At 37.6% G+C, this 17,142-nt stretch overlaps 7 protein-coding genes across 7 annotated transcripts; 5 read left to right on the top strand and 2 right to left on the bottom strand.

The window, feature by feature from the left end:
- Positions 1-184: 184 nt before the first annotated feature.
- On the bottom strand, positions 185-1,687 carry UBX5 (DNA protein crosslink repair co-factor UBX5; the record flags this gene model as incomplete). The annotated part of the gene is made up of 1 exon (NM_001180638.1): positions 185-1,687. One exon carries the CDS (start codon positions 1,685-1,687, stop codon positions 185-187), a length of 1,503 nt encoding a protein of 500 aa, NP_010617.1.
- Positions 1,688-1,963: 276 nt separating this feature from the next.
- PEX3 (Pex3p) lies at positions 1,964-3,289 on the top strand (the record flags this gene model as incomplete). The annotated part of the gene is made up of 1 exon (NM_001180637.3): positions 1,964-3,289. One exon carries the CDS (start codon positions 1,964-1,966, stop codon positions 3,287-3,289), a length of 1,326 nt encoding a protein of 441 aa, NP_010616.3.
- A 251-nt stretch (positions 3,290-3,540) lies between these two features.
- On the top strand, positions 3,541-4,125 carry SKP1 (SCF ubiquitin ligase subunit SKP1; the record flags this gene model as incomplete). The annotated part of the gene is made up of 1 exon (NM_001180636.3): positions 3,541-4,125. The coding sequence occupies one exon, from the start codon at positions 3,541-3,543 to the stop codon at positions 4,123-4,125; it is 585 nt and encodes a 194-aa protein (NP_010615.3).
- A 508-nt stretch (positions 4,126-4,633) lies between these two features.
- YSP2 (Ysp2p) lies at positions 4,634-8,950 on the top strand (the record flags this gene model as incomplete). The annotated part of the gene is made up of 1 exon (NM_001180634.1): positions 4,634-8,950. One exon carries the CDS (start codon positions 4,634-4,636, stop codon positions 8,948-8,950), a length of 4,317 nt encoding a protein of 1,438 aa, NP_010613.1.
- Positions 8,951-9,325: 375 nt separating this feature from the next.
- YCG1 (condensin subunit YCG1) lies at positions 9,326-12,433 on the bottom strand (the record flags this gene model as incomplete). Its single annotated transcript, NM_001180633.1, has 1 exon — positions 9,326-12,433. One exon carries the CDS (start codon positions 12,431-12,433, stop codon positions 9,326-9,328), a length of 3,108 nt encoding a protein of 1,035 aa, NP_010612.2.
- A 362-nt stretch (positions 12,434-12,795) lies between these two features.
- Positions 12,796-15,126, top strand: UTP4 (small subunit rRNA maturation protein UTP4; the record flags this gene model as incomplete). The annotated part of the gene is made up of 1 exon (NM_001180632.3): positions 12,796-15,126. The coding sequence occupies one exon, from the start codon at positions 12,796-12,798 to the stop codon at positions 15,124-15,126; it is 2,331 nt and encodes a 776-aa protein (NP_010611.3).
- A 405-nt stretch (positions 15,127-15,531) lies between these two features.
- PEP7 (phosphatidylinositol-3-phosphate binding protein) lies at positions 15,532-17,079 on the top strand (the record flags this gene model as incomplete). Its single annotated transcript, NM_001180631.3, has 1 exon — positions 15,532-17,079. The coding sequence occupies one exon, from the start codon at positions 15,532-15,534 to the stop codon at positions 17,077-17,079; it is 1,548 nt and encodes a 515-aa protein (NP_010610.3).
- Positions 17,080-17,142: the final 63 nt, after the last annotated feature.

Here is a 17,142-nt window from a genome sequence, read left to right as displayed (position 1 = left end):
TAAATGTGATATATATTTTGTATTTACACCTATGAACTATTCCTTTACGTCTTTGTATGCGTTTTTTCTTATGTTTGGCGTGCTAATGGGAAAAAAATAAAAATACAATATCCGGGTATTTCCGTCGTGTTATAAGTGCTTACATACCTAATTACATCTAGGTACCTGCCACCATACAATTTGTTTATTCTATTTCAGGGTCAAGCTTCTCAAGTAGTAAAGAACTATTTTTTAAGCCGGCGTCCGCTATGGTCATGTTTAATTTATCAATCAAGTCCTCTCTTTGGTGATCATTTAGTGTGAATCTTGAATCGGCAAAACCATCCATTTCTGTCTTGATAACCTCGTAAATAGTACGCACAGTGTCTTCCAGAGCATTGAATCTACGAACTAGTCTGGAGCCATCACCGGTACGAATTTGAATTCTTGTAGTGATCCCTGGTTTATTTGGCGGTTCTGGATGCACCCTGGCTTCAATGGTACTGAATGGATCCGGTTCTTGTACTCGTTTCTGTTCTTCGCCAGTACTCGGCACTTCTTCTTGGTTTGATTTGCTCGAGTTATTATTTAATGACTCTTTAATGGCTAATTCCATTTGTTGCTCTTCGGTCAAAGTTGTTGGATCCACTTTAGGAAGAGGTTCATTAACCGTGGGATTAGGGACCTTTGGATCTAGCGAAAATGAGGCCAAAAACTCGTTGATTTCTGAGATGAATTGCTCTGGAATGGGAACAACCCTATTCCATTGCTTGACACGTTCACCGGTAATTGGATCCAGTATCGCGATATGGGGCAAATCATCCTTATTATTCAAGTGATAGAACTGAAGATAGGGTTGGGCATTACGTGATTCATATTGATACTGTAGGAAAACGAAGTTCTCTTTGATTATAGTTTTTACCGGTCTGGACGACCACAAATCCCTGTTGAGGGCTTGGCATTGGAAGATTCCTGAATCCTGAATGTTAATCATTATCCATTTTTGCTTTGCCCTTGCCTTTTGCTTTGCAGCGTCTAAGTCGAGTTTGGACATGATTGAAAATGGAGGCCTAAATAACAAAGCTAATTTCTGCTCCTTGGAAATGGTTTTAGGCTTTCTCACTAATTTGGTGTACTCCTTGATATTGCCGTCTTCATCAAGTTCGATGACCGGCTCTTCCACATACTCATATTCGTCGTCGTCATTTTCTTCCTCGGAGTCCAAGGAATCTGAAGAGTTGTCATTGATGTATGTATTAGTATTTGTGTCATCCAATCGTTGATTAAAAATGCTTTCAGGTCTTCCTTCGTCAAACATGTCGTTCACCCTATGCAATGGTTCAAATCTTCCGCCAATGCCGCCGTAAGAAATTGGGAATCCTGAAGTTTCAGTAAGTACTTCATGTCTTGCCTCATCAGGTGGCCTGACATAATCTTGGTCAGGCTGTTGTTGTTGGTAAGCTTCCCTTTGCAACCTCTCCGCTAATTGTGCATCGGCATCTGAATCTACAGAGGTGGGCGCCATAGGAGTCGAATTAGACGGAGTAGGTGTGTTGTTACTGCTCAGTAAAGCAGCCCCACCATTTTCGAAAAACAATGATATGGCTGTGTTCAAGTTCCCGTCTGCCATTTCGATGAATTGAGTGGCAATAGCAGCGTCATCAGCGCCAGTGATGGCCATAAATTCGTCTACTTTTCCCTCTGACATATAAAAGGTATGTTATTATTGCCACACGTCGTAGTCTATGCGTTTGTAGTGACACTATTGAGCGATCATAGCTAAGATGTCGTTAACAAGTAGTAGAGTTTGCGTGAATGTATGAATATTTCCCTTTTTCCTTAAAAATTCCTTGCATTTTGGTAATCGTGTGTAATGATAAGGGCGTTATTCGACTTATATGAGCATGGGGTATATTATTGAGGTAGTTAATACTAGTCATCGTAAAAGCAGAAGCACGAAACAAGGAGGCAAACCACTAAAAGGATGGCCCCAAATCAAAGATCACGTTCGCTTCTGCAGAGACATCGAGGAAAGGTACTCATTTCATTGACTGGAATAGCTGCTTTATTTACCACAGGGTCGGTGGTAGTGTTTTTCGTGAAGAGATGGTTGTATAAACAGCAGTTACGGATTACTGAGCAACACTTCATCAAAGAACAGATCAAAAGAAGGTTCGAGCAGACACAGGAAGACTCGTTGTACACAATATACGAGCTACTTCCTGTATGGAGAATGGTTTTGAATGAAAACGATTTGAATTTGGACAGCATCGTTACCCAATTAAAGGACCAAAAGAACCAGTTGACTAGAGCAAAGTCTAGTGAAAGCAGAGAAAGTTCGCCGTTAAAAAGTAAAGCTGAGTTGTGGAACGAGTTAGAACTAAAGAGTTTGATCAAGCTGGTGACAGTGACGTACACAGTATCGTCGCTGATTCTTTTAACAAGACTGCAACTAAATATCCTGACAAGAAACGAGTACCTGGACTCCGCAATAAAATTAACCATGCAGCAGGAAAACTGCAACAAACTACAGAATAGGTTCTATAACTGGGTTACATCGTGGTGGAGCGATCCGGAGGACAAAGCGGATGATGCAATGGTAATGGCAGCAAAAAAGTCAAAGAAAGAAGGCCAGGAAGTGTATATTAATGAGCAAGCTTTCCTATCACTATCATGGTGGATTCTTAACAAGGGGTGGTTGAGTTACAATGAAATAATTACAAATCAAATCGAAATTGAATTTGACGGCATACACCCAAGAGATACTCTAACGTTAGAAGAATTTAGTTCTCGTCTCACGAACATATTCCGGAACACGAATTCCCAAATATTCCAGCAAAATAATAATAACCTCACGTCTATTTTGCTTCCTAAAGATTCCAGTGGACAGGAGTTTCTTCTGTCACAGACGCTTGACGCGGATGCTTTAACAAGTTTTCACTCTAACACACTAGTTTTTAATCAATTGGTGAATGAACTGACCCAATGTATCGAAAGCACAGCAACATCCATAGTGTTAGAGTCTCTAATAAATGAATCATTCCATTTCATAATGAACAAGGTCGGCATAAAGACAATAGCCAAGAAAAAACCTGGCCAAGAAGATCAGCAACAGTATCAAATGGCAGTTTTCGCTATGTCGATGAAAGACTGTTGCCAAGAAATGCTTCAAACAACTGCCGGGTCTTCCCATAGCGGCAGCGTGAACGAATACCTGGCCACTCTGGATTCTGTGCAGCCGCTCGATGATCTGAGCGCCAGCGTATACAGCAACTTTGGCGTCTCCAGCTCGTTTTCCTTCAAGCCTTAATCTCTGAATAAGTACTGACACTCACACCAGAATATATATATATATAGCGTAATCTTTAATACAGTAAGTGTGCAATAGGTAACATGACATTACCCTGCAGCGATTTAACGGGCGTCTTGGAGAAAAGAAGAGAAAGGGAAGAAATAGGTTGATATATTGAGGGCAGAGAAAGTGATAGCCCAACGTTGGCAAAGATATAACAGAAAAGACGTTATAAACAATACAGGAATACTAACAAACGTAGCGCAGATATGGTGACTTCTAATGTTGTCCTAGTGAGTGGTGAGGGTGAACGATTCACCGTAGACAAGAAAATCGCGGAGAGATCCCTGCTATTGAAAAACTATCTGAACGATATGCATGACAGCAACCTACAAAACAACTCAGATTCAGAATCAGATTCAGACTCGGAAACGAACCACAAAAGCAAAGACAACAATAACGGTGACGACGACGATGAGGATGACGACGAGATTGTGATGCCCGTGCCCAATGTTCGGTCTTCCGTTTTGCAGAAGGTTATCGAATGGGCCGAGCACCACAGAGACTCTAACTTCCCTGACGAAGATGACGACGATTCCAGAAAGAGTGCTCCCGTGGACTCATGGGACAGAGAATTCCTGAAAGTGGACCAAGAGATGCTATACGAAATTATTCTGGCGGCAAACTACCTCAACATCAAGCCCTTGCTTGACGCTGGCTGCAAGGTGGTTGCTGAAATGATCAGGGGAAGGTCTCCCGAGGAAATTAGAAGAACGTTTAATATCGTCAACGACTTCACTCCAGAGGAGGAGGCTGCCATTAGGCGTGAAAATGAATGGGCTGAAGACCGTTAGCCTACATTTCCTCTGATGACTGTGATCCTTTCTTCCGATGATAATGCGCCATTTCAGAGCAAGATAGGCAAAAATAAGCAAACAAGGCTTGCTGTCATGCAATGTGTACGTTAGTCCACCATAACCAAGCATGTATGAATTATATATGTATACAGTTTACATAAACTTCAAACTACAATAAGATGTGTGGTCCATCGTCGTGTGTAGCGATAGGCGTCTTCTAAAAGCCGCAAAAGTGACAAGAAGAAAAAAGGAAAATTATTGAGTTATAAAAGCTATTGTTTACATGATGAGACGGGATAAATTTAGGACAGATAGCTGTAAACACTCCGTTTTGAATCATATTTGTGAAATATTTGGTCTAAATTTTAAGTCAAGTTTATTTTCTTCGAGCATTTCAACACCAGCTTAACCCTTTGCTTTAAATTATTCATCTAAAATAGGGTATATTGATTGCTAATCACATATAAATATATAGAAGCAGCAGCTGTACAGATATCCCTAACCAATGAGGGATGAAGCTACTCGCAAAAAAAGGTCATTTAGTGATGGTCATTTTTTCAAGAAACTGAAATTGATGTCAAGGAAAAAGCAACCTGTTATGGAAAGAAGTAAGACCACTCGTACAAGGAAGGAATCTACCAATTCCGCAGCAAAATCATCCCTATCATTAAGAAGGGCCAACAATGGCAGAAAGACCATCGCTAAGAGAAGAGTACTGACCGACATAGGCTCTACTAATGAAGGTGTTGCCGGTAACTCTGGTTCAAACTCTCCTGCTCAATATTCTCATACTCCTCATTTTAGTGATTCTATCCCACCACTGCCTTTAGAGCTACCAGATATCGTCTCAATAAGGAGTAGTAGAAGTCATATTAGTAATAAGAGTAATAAGAACAAACATGGTATAGACTTGACTTTCATACCTCGAAGATCGCTACAAAATTCTAAGGCTGGCTTGAAGAAACCGAATACTTCTCCACAAGGTTATTTTAATATTCCAGTGACTATAGATAGAGCAAGTGAGAAAGTCAAACATACTGATACTAAAAATACATTCAATTCTTCGTCTTCTGAGAATGAACGACCAGTTTTGAGCATCTTACAGAAGGATGACTCTCAAAGTTCTTCGCACCCAGCTATCGATTCAATGTCAGCACCCAATAATATTAACAACAATAACGACATTGAGAATTCTTCAAACAGTCTATTTGATACTATTCTATCAATTGCTCATAGTGCCATATCTCATGTCCCTAAAATTTCAGCCTTAAATACTGAGATACAACGTGAATTTTCGCATTCAGGTGAAAGTCATACAGGTTCAACTCGCCATCCTTATTTCCATATCCACCACGCGCAGCAGCAACATCCCTTGTCACAGCAACAAGGGCCCTTACCTGTTTCCGAAAATGCTAACCAAAATCCCAATGACACAGTGCTCATTCATTCCCCCTCCGCTAACACAGCCCACCGCAGTTCATCATTTTTGCGTCATTTAGATTATTTACTATCCCCCACTTCTGGTCCAGCCTCTGATAAACATACTCAAGTAGAGGAAGGGGATGACGAGGAAGAGTTATCGCCTCTTTCCAAAGCATTTCTTTCACCATCAACTCAACTGGTACCTACAAATACATCGACTACGCCCCTTTCAGGTTCTTTGACACCTAACAATAGAAACGTAAATGCAAACTCTAACTCTGAAACCGAGAACGACAATGATAGGGATGATAGATCAAATGTTGGCAAAGTGAAATTTCAGCCCTTGAAAGTACACGAGCCTGCAATCTCAACCTTTGGTAAAGGCAACTTAACTTTAGAGGCAGTGGCAGGATCCTCTGATATTGATAATACAACTATTGATCTGGACGAGAATAATACCAATAATAATCCAAATGCAAGTTCAACAAACTTGAGTCATATTAGCAAAAGTAACGTAAACAATAATCTCGGTCCAAAAGAATTAAACACAAGTTATCGTAATAGTACCTATATCGACATGGCAAGGTTTGAAAATTCACAATCGAACCTTTCTAGCCATAGGGCAAGAAGTAAGACACTGCCCGCGAACAAAGCATTAGAGAATGCCGTTGGTGATGAAGGTAATAGTAAAAGAAATTCAAGATATTCTTCTTATTCAAACGATATGGCCTTTGATGATGCCGACGAAAGAAAATTCAGAAGTATGTCCAAAAAATTCTTAAACAGGAGATCTTTTTCACCTTCGAACTTAGGCAATAAAGTGATCCCTGGAATTAATTTAAGAAATTCATTCAACAAAAATAGGAATAGTAGTTCTGATTTCTTTAGTACAAATCAGGGACAGCAAATGCCAAGAACAAGTACTGCGGGCTCAGGTAATATCCATGCAATAATGGGTTTGGATTCTGGCAATGATGATTTCAAGTTAGAAGGTATTGAATATGCTTCAGAAAAGAAAAACAGCGAATTTCATACCCTTTTCAAGGACTGCGATATTAATCCTAACGAAAAGTTAATTGTCGATCATAGTTGTGCACTATCTCGTGATATTCTTTTACAAGGAAGGATGTATATATCTGATGCACACATTGGATTTTTCTCAAACATTTTGGGATGGGTCAGTACAGTTTTCATTCCGTTTAAGGAAATCGTTCAGATTGAGAAAAAGACTACCGCCGGAATTTTCCCCAATGGTATTGTAATTGATACGTTGCATACAAAGTACATCTTCGCCTCTTTTATGTCAAGGGATGCTACCTTTGATTTAATTACAGATGTATGGAATCAGATCATCTTAGGTAAAAAATATAGGAATGGCTTCGGTAATAATGACGACGGTACGATAAGCGATTCGAGCAGTGCATTTTTTGATGATTCCGATGACAATGACGACGATGGAGACCTGGATGACGATGACCCTGATATTAATAGCACAGATATGACATCTAGTGACGATATTGATGCTGATGTTTTCAATGAATCAAATGATCTTGGTAAAAACCAAAAATCTACGAACTACTTATTGGGTCCCAATAAACACTCTCCAACCACTGCTGATTTCAAACCTTCCAATAATGATCATTTGGTTATTGAAGCAAATATTAATGCACCATTAGGAAAAGTAGTAAATCTTTTATACGGTGAAGACGTCTCTTACTATGAAAGGATCCTTAAAGCTCAGAAAAATTTTGAAATATCGCCAATCCCTAACAATTTCCTCACAAAGAAAATTCGTGACTATGCATATACGAAACCGTTATCAGGCAGCATTGGTCCAAGTAAAACAAAATGTTTGATCACAGATACTTTAGAGCATTATGATTTGGAAGACTATGTTAAAGTGCTCAGTATTACCAAGAACCCGGATGTTCCTTCAGGGAATATCTTTTCAGTGAAAACTGTTTTCCTTTTCTCTTGGGATAAAAACAACTCCACCAAATTAACAGTTTACAATTCTGTTGATTGGACTGGTAAAAGTTGGATCAAAAGTATGATTGAAAAGGGAACATTTGATGGTGTTGCGGACACCACAAAGATAATGATATCTGAAATTAAGAAAATCTTAAGTGATGAAGACTCAAACATAAACTCAAAGCATCAAGCCAGCAATAATGAATCAGAAGAAGAAATTATTAATCTGCCAACTATTGGACCTCCAGTTCATGATCCGACGGAACCTGATTTTCAAAAAGGAAAAGACGATACAGTTATCGATGAAAAAATTAATATACCAGTTCCTTTAGGAACAGTGTTTTCACTATTGTATGGTGATGACACATCATATATTAAGAAAATCATCGAAAACCAGAATAACTTTAATGTTTGTGATATTCCAAAGTTTGTGAATAACGCAAGAGAGATCACCTATACCAAAAAATTGAACAATTCATTCGGTCCGAAGCAAACTAAATGTATAGTCACAGAGACCATCGAGCATATGGATTTGAACAGTTTTTTTATGGTAAAACAAATAGTCAGATCTCCGGATGTTCCTTACGGTAGTTCATTTTCAGTACATACGAGATTTTTCTATTCCTGGGGTGATCACAACACAACGAACATGAAAGTTGTCACCAATGTTGTCTGGACAGGTAAATCAATGCTGAAAGGAACCATTGAGAAAGGTTCAATTGATGGACAAAGAAGTTCAACAAAGCAACTCGTAGATGATCTCAAAAAAATAATTTCTAATGCTAGTTCAACGAAGAAAAAATCGAGGAGAAGAGGAAAGACGGTAAATAAAAGGAAATCATCACCATCCACTATCAAGAATGAGAAGAATGAAGAAAACTTCGAAGATACAAGTACCAAAAATTCATTTTTTTCCGCTTTCTCAATGTTACAACAAGTAAACATAACATCCGTTCAAGGAATTATGACAATTATCTCTTTTTTTATTTGCTTGATTTTCTTCTTTAGATTATTATTCCATTCTAAGAATACTTCGAACATCCAGATTATTACTCCAGGAACAATCTTAATTAATGGAAATGAATATAATTACGTTCCTAATTTTAAAACACTCTATCATGTTTACGAAGATAATATTATAAAAGATGCCCGCCGTAAAGACTCGAATAAAAATAACATAGTCACCGATACGGAGGGTCTCATATGGGACTGGTTGATAGATCGTGGAAATGGAACCGTTCAAAATAGTGTCTTGTCCAATCATATTAAGGAGAGTAATAACAAGAAGGTTAAGCTCGTAAATGGAGTTAGTGATCATAAAATACAGCAGCTAGTTGAATCTATAAAAATCACCGAATTGCAGCTGCAAGAAATGAAAGAATTATTGGCCCAAACGGATAACACGTCGGCTACTAACCAATTACTTTGATAAAATAACATTTTTCGTTCTAATATAGTCAAGTAGGAAAATTCTACTCGACTTTATTTTGTTCTTTTGATCTTATTTCTTTTACTTTAATTATATATAGGATATTTTCTTAGGATAATTGTAATAAAATGCATTAATAGTTTTATATGTCCATTTCTGGTGCATTACTGGACATAATTTCAGTTCCTTTCACCAAAGAATTTATAGCCTTGGAATATTTCCATAATTTGTCCCACCGGGTAATGTGCGTAATGCAATAACATATAGCATCTATATCTGGTAAGCGTAGAAGAATTAACAAACCTAAGAATAAAATACAAATATGTTTACAACCAAAAAATCAACTTAAATAGATGAAGAGCTCGCATATCAATTTTAACAGACCTCGCTGAAAGACTCTGAATCCTTATCTTCTTCATCTATGGACATTGCATCTGATTTCTCGTCAGGTAAAACAAAACTTACATTTTTTGCTACAGTTGACGTGTCTTGAATACTCATGTTTTCCAGGTTTTTGGATGTGTCAATTTGCTCCGCTTCTGATCTCGTTCTTTTCCTTGAGTTACTTTGCTCTGTTGTATTGTCAACTGCCGAAATATTAACAGTTGTTTTAGTCAATTCTGTGTTATTTCCATCAGTTATATCAGCAGCGTGTTCTATGGTGTCATTTGAAGATTTATTGAATGAATTCCCCAAAATAGACGAGTATTGGTCATTCGCAGTGTTGTTCTCATCTTTTGTCTGAGTTTCTGACCTTTCATTGATCTCTTCAATCAGCGAATTCAAATTATTCCTTAGCTTGTCCAGAGCATTTTTGCTAACATTGTCTAAATTATCATTTTCTGCAATATCGTCAGAATACTCAAGAAGTTCTTTCAAAGTAGAATAATCTTGTTCAGAAGAAAGAAATATAGCGTTTATATTAGTGATGATCATCTTCTTTATTTCTTTCTTCTCAATTTGAGCGTATATTTTGAGCACATCGATCAAGAATGTAAGCTGCACTGTATCTTTTTTTGTTGAACCTGTCTGGTTAACTAAGTTACGTGGATCAGTCCAAAATAGCAACTGTTGAAATATTATGTTAGGCTTTAGCATAGCTTCACGGTCTACCTCAGGTATTACAGAGCTCTGTAAATCGTCCCAAAGAACACATAGTCTTAAGAGTATGTCCGCAGCCGTCCTAGACATACGTTGTTGATGAGCAGGATGTGAAAAACAATAGACTGGAATGCAGAAGGCAAATGCCTGTACCAGCGCTTCGTTTGAGGAATTTATCGGCGAAAAATATGACAAAACCAACGTTTCAAACAAATCATCATCAGTGAACACGTCTGCCAAAAATAGTTTGCATAAACCCTCCGCTGCTATCACCTGACATTCCGGTAAACCGTTATTCTTTAAAACCTTGTAAAATATTTTGTGCAACGAGATTGAGTCAACTTTGCCTTCTCCGTCTACCACAGTGTTCCCATGTACGGAAAAAATATCTACAATGACTTGTAACGCAATATACTTTAATGATGCATTACCTTTCGAAACGCACATACCTAAGATGTACATGTTATCAATAGCCAACTTCACATCCAAGAGACAACATAAACCAAGGTTCTTGACACCAAGCTCCCTAATATTTGGCGCGGTATTTCTAACCGCTGGTGTGATCAAAGTGTCCATCAACGACGCAATTAAAATGTTTTCTGTTAACGGTGTGTTAACTAGTTCTAGCATATATGATGACCTTGTAAGACAGAGAACAATTGTTGCTGAGGACGCTTCCTTTTCGGGTGGGAGATTATTTATTATGTCACTCTCAGATACGTTGCCGTTTCCCTGCACTAAGTTTTCTACAGCAGAATGGAAGGATGAAATATTGTCGTCTTCTTCATCCTCGTTAACTTCGTCATTATGTGTGCCGTTTTCGTCCTCTTCATCGACGGAAGTCTCATTTCTGCGATTAATCTTCTTGCTTTTTATTTTCTCTTCTTGTTCTTGTTTTTCAATATCGTCGTCTCTAATATCATTAATGATTTCTATTGCCATTGTTACAAAATCTTTTTCATTTATGGACAGACTTTTCATTACACGAATACCAATTTTAATAAGAGGTTCGGAGAGTGTAGTTAAGGCCAGCATATTTCGTACCACTGTAAGCATCGATCTCCTTCCAACCTCATCGCTATAATCATACCTTTCGGCGGCAATCGATAGTTGCTCAATAATAAACTCTAAAGTGTTATAATCAAAATGCGACTGAGAGTCATTAGAAATGTCGTTGTGATGATATCTGAGAAGAATATAATGGTTTAAATGCTCGGATAATTTTGAGGCTTCTGGAAAGTTTTCTTCCAGCATTTCTGTTATATTATTATCCAAACAGTACAAATAAATAGCCCGAAAGAGGAAGGCAATTTCTACGGTAAAGTCTTTCCAAATACTTTCAGGAAATTTGATTTTAGATAATATATCTGGCCTTGATTGAAAAAGTGCTTCTATAGCCTTAACACACACTGAGGATCTTGAGACATCCAATTTTTCTAGTAATTCTATCAAATCGCCATCCAGAGCATTTAACCAATCATGAGCAATGAGTCTCTTACACGCATTTCTCACTGATAATTCCCTATCTTCTAAACCCCACTCAATCAATTGATCAAAAATATGCGGCTCAATATCATCGAAACACTTTCTTCCCATTGATTTCAAAATTCTCGAATACACGAGCCTTCTATTAACGATGTTTACATCTCTAGCCCTCTCCAAGATATACGGTCTAGTATTATTATCATTGATCAAATTCAGCATTGCAGCCCTCCGTACTTCAGCTGACGGATCGTTCTGGATAGAAGCAACTAGAGTTCTCGTAGCTTCAAAATTTTCTTCATTATCAGAAAGCTCAGTTAAATGTTCAGTTTGCTCTTCATCCTGAAATTTAGTTAAACAAAACACAGCCTGTATCCTAACCGTTGGTTCTCTATCATAAATCCTCTTATTTAAAGACAATATTAATAAATTGAAAAGTGATTCATCGATTTCCCCTATATTATCCATTATAACGGCTAATAACTGTAAAACTCTAAATCTGACGTTCTTGTCAGGGCTTTCCACACCACGCAAAACATGTCTTATGAACTGATCGACGAACCTTGAGAATATCCCTTCTTCATCATTCGTGAGCTTATAGTTTTGTTTTTTGGCCAATATCAACTCCCTTTCTAAAGAAGCTATAAATGCAGCTACTAACTTTACTATCCTGTCTCCGATAATCTCATTCTTTTTCAGAGGAAGGATCTTAGTAACTAATTTATCGAACCAAAAGTTAAAAGCATCTTCATAGCCTTGCTCAACAGCCTTTGACTGAATTTTCTTCAAAACTGCTATATGCTTCCTGTGTCCTGCATAAGAACCCTGTGCCTTTTGAAATACTTCAGCAACTGAGTTAAAGATTTTCGTATTAATGTCAATACCATCAGGATCTTGCATGATGGGCGCGGCCTGTTAACTTCTTTGTCTTATCCAAGGCTGTAGGCATTACTGAAGTGTTTTTGTTTGATCTTCAAAGAGCTAAAAAGGTAAACAAACACGAAGGCTCTACCCTTTCATATGCGGTGCACGGATTTTAAAAGTCGCAATAACTCAAGAATACGATAGATGCAATAAATCAGAGGTAAAGTGCTTTAGGCTAATACTATGAGCAATTCAGTATAACCTGCATTATCTCCTTGTTTTCCTTTGTATCCCCCATGATTTTTTTTTCTTGTTATTCCTCTTGATACCATATTAGGCAGGATTTTTTTCAAAAAACCAAATGAAAAATTTTCAGACTGACAAGAAAAAAGCTACGAATGAGCTCATCGCTACTTTCAGTTTTAAAAGAAAAGTCAAGAAGCCTGAAAATACGAAACAAACCGGTGAAGATGACCAGTCAGGAAAGGATGATAGTGCATAGATGCAGATTTGTGGATTTCACTCCTGCCACAATCACATCTCTAGCATTTTCACATAAATCAAATATAAATAAGTTAACTCCGTCCGATTTGAGATTAGCTATTGGTAGATCTAATGGTAACATAGAAATCTGGAATCCTAGAAACAATTGGTTTCAGGAAATGGTTATCGAAGGTGGCAAAGACAGATCAATTGAAGGCCTTTGCTGGAGCAACGTTAACGGCGAGTCTCTAAGGCTATTTTCTATTGGCGGCTCGACTGTGGTAACAGAATGGGATTTAGCAACAGGTTTACCATTAAGAAACTATGATTGCAATTCAGGTGTGATATGGTCTATTTCCATCAACGATTCACAAGACAAGCTGTCTGTGGGTTGCGATAATGGGACGGTGGTCCTCATAGATATCTCTGGCGGGCCTGGTGTCTTGGAACACGATACTATTTTGATGAGACAAGAAGCCAGAGTATTGACTTTGGCTTGGAAAAAGGATGACTTCGTGATTGGTGGTTGTTCTGATGGTAGAATAAGGATTTGGTCTGCACAAAAAAATGACGAAAACATGGGTCGTCTATTACACACTATGAAGGTCGACAAGGCCAAAAAAGAATCAACTCTAGTTTGGTCAGTTATATATTTACCAAGAACTGATCAGATTGCCTCTGGTGATTCTACAGGCTCCATTAAATTCTGGGATTTCCAGTTTGCCACGCTAAACCAGTCATTTAAGGCGCACGATGCAGACGTACTGTGTCTAACTACCGATACTGATAATAATTATGTTTTTAGTGCTGGTGTGGACAGAAAAATCTTTCAATTTTCTCAAAACACTAACAAATCTCAAAAGAACAACAGATGGGTAAATTCTTCTAATAGGTTGCTTCATGGAAACGACATTAGAGCAATATGTGCATACCAATCTAAAGGTGCAGATTTTCTAGTTTCAGGAGGTGTTGAAAAAACACTAGTCATCAACTCACTTACTTCTTTTTCTAATGGAAACTACAGGAAGATGCCAACTGTCGAACCTTATTCAAAGAATGTTTTAGTTAACAAAGAGCAACGCCTTGTTGTTTCATGGAGCGAATCTACTGTTAAGATATGGACAATGGGAACCGATTCTAGTACAGAACAGAATTATAAGCTAGTTTGCAAGTTAACTTTAAAAGATGACCAGAATATCTCAACTTGTTCTTTATCACCTGATGGACAAGTTTTAGTCGTAGGGAGGCCCTCTACCACTAAAGTTTTTCATTTACAGCCCGTAGGTAATAAATTGAAAGTGACTAAACTAGATAATGACCTATTATTGAGAACTTCCACAAAATTAGTCAAGTTCATCGATAATTCCAAAATTGTCATATGCTCTTGCGAAGATGATGTATTTATTGTGGATCTAGAATCTGAAGAAGATGAAAAACCGCAAGAAGTTGAACTTTTGGAGGTTACTTCAACTAAGAGCAGTATCAAAGTTCCCTATATTAACAGGATCAACCATTTGGAAGTAGACCAGAACATTGCAGTAATTTCTCGTGGCTGTGGAGTCGTAGACATATTAGACTTAAAAGCAAGGATTTCTAAACCACTTGCTCGTTTGAATAATTTCATCACCGCTGTTCATATCAATACTTCTAGAAAATCTGTAGTAGTAATTACTGCAGACAATAAGATTTATGAATTCAATATGAATTTGAATTCGGAAGCCGAGAATGAAGATAGCGAAAGCGTATTAACTCAATGGTCAAAAAACAATACGGATAACTTACCAAAAGAATGGAAGACATTAAAAGAGAACTGTGTAGGGATATTTTCAGACATAGAAAATAGTAGCAGATTATGGTTTTGGGGGGCTACTTGGATATCAAGAATAGACTTTGATGTTGACTTCCCTATAAATAAGAGAAGAAAACAGAAAAAACGTACACACGAAGGGCTAACTATCACAGATGAAAGTAATTTCATGAACGACGAGGAAGATGACGAAGATGACGATATTGATATGGAAATCAGCGAAAACTTGAATGTATTATTAAACCAAGGAAACAAAATAAAGTCCACAGATGTACAAAGAAACGAAGAAAGCTCCGGTCACTTCTTCTTTACTGATAAATATAAACCTTTACTGTTTGTTGACTTAATTTCTAGTAATGAATTGGCAATAATTGAAAGAAATCCATTAACTTTTCACTCCAAACAAAAGGCGTTTATTCAACCAAAGTTAGTGTTTTGATTAATTTAAGTCAACATACCGAAGAATAGAGAGATGCTATTAAAAGGCTATCATACTCTAAGGGCATTTTTCAGTTACAAAAAACTCTAATGGCGTTAGTACTTTATAGAAACTCGCTAATGTAAAATAGCCAAGCACATACGCAGACATATATATGTAGTAATCACGTATGCAGACATTAAATGTGAGCCATTTATTGGTATAAATGTATTCCTGAATTACAAAAGTACTGGCGATGGAATCACTCTGGCTATCACTGTTATTTCCAGGCAGGGTAATACTTTGGGAAAACAATAGAATAATGAAAACATATGATCAGTAGCTAAATTGACCGACCTAAAGAGCAAAGCCGGATCTCATGGTTTTTAAAGGGATATCACCGAATTTCCTGGCGACTTATCTATTATGGATCTTGAAAATGTTTCATGTCCCATTTGTCTAAGGAAGTTTGATAACTTACAAGCACTAAATGCACATTTAGATGTTGAGCATGGGTTTAACGATAATGAAGATTCACTCGGTTCCAATGACAGTCGTTTAGTCAATGGTAAACAAAAAAAGGCCAGATCTGTTGATAGCAGTGCGCAAAAGTTGAAAAGAAGCCATTGGGAAAAATTCAAAAAAGGGAAGAGCTGCTGTCACACATGTGGAAGGACTTTGAATAACAATATTGGCGCCATTAATTGTAGGAAATGTGGTAAACTGTATTGCAGAAGGCATCTTCCTAATATGATTAAACTTAATCTTTCCGCACAGTATGACCCCAGAAACGGGAAATGGTACAATTGCTGCCATGATTGTTTCGTCACAAAACCTGGCTATAACGATTATGGCGAAGTAATAGATTTAACACCAGAATTCTTTAAGGTACGAAATATAAAAAGAGAGGACAAAAACTTAAGGCTATTACAATTAGAAAATCGGTTTGTCCGTCTAGTTGATGGTCTGATTACACTCTATAACACATATTCTAGATCCATTATTCATAATTTGAAGATGAATAGTGAAATGTCCAAGTTAGAACGTACAGTTACTCCATGGAGAGATGATAGAAGTGTACTCTTTTGTAACATATGTTCCGAACCATTTGGGCTATTACTAAGGAAGCATCACTGCAGATTATGTGGTATGGTTGTTTGTGATGATGCAAACAGGAACTGCTCAAACGAAATAAGCATAGGTTATTTAATGTCTGCAGCGTCAGATCTGCCATTCGAATACAATATACAGAAGGATGATTTACTTCATATTCCTATATCCATAAGATTGTGCTCGCACTGTATCGATATGCTATTTATTGGCAGGAAATTTAACAAGGACGTTAGAATGCCGCTAAGTGGAATATTTGCTAAATATGATAGCATGCAAAATATATCCAAAGTAATTGATAGTCTCCTGCCCATTTTTGAAGACTCATTGAATAGCCTGAAGGTGGAGACTGCCAAGGATTCTGAAAATACACTTGATCCAAAGAATCTGAATGATCTCGCTCGATTAAGACATAAATTACTCAATTCTTTTAACTTGTATAATACACTAACAAGACAGCTCTTAAGTGTAGAACCTCAAAGTCATCTAGAGAGACAACTTCAAAATTCGATCAAGATAGCTTCCGCTGCATACATAAACGAAAAAATCCTACCGTTGAAGTCGCTTCCGGCAATTTTGAACCCAGAGGGCCATAAAACGAATGAAGATGGGCAAAAAGCTGAACCAGAGGTAAAGAAATTATCGCAACTAATGATCGAAAACTTGACCATAAAAGAAGTGAAAGAGCTGAGAGAAGAATTGATGGTCCTAAAGGAACAAAGCTACCTTATTGAGTCCACAATTCAGGACTATAAGAAGCAGCGTAGATTGGAGGAGATCGTCACACTTAATAAGAACTTAGAAGAATTGCACTCAAGAATACATACCGTTCAATCGAAGCTGGGTGACCATGGGTTTAATTAAGACATATCTTTATTATTCGATCATTCGCGGAATCTCCACGCTAATTGGTCCGCGGAGCCAATC

Source organism: Saccharomyces cerevisiae, chromosome IV (assembly GCF_000146045.2).
Source record: "Saccharomyces cerevisiae S288C chromosome IV, complete sequence".
In the NCBI taxonomy this organism is placed as follows: Eukaryota; Fungi; Ascomycota; class Saccharomycetes; order Saccharomycetales; family Saccharomycetaceae; genus Saccharomyces; species Saccharomyces cerevisiae.
This window is presented reverse-complemented; position numbering and strand designations above follow the sequence as displayed.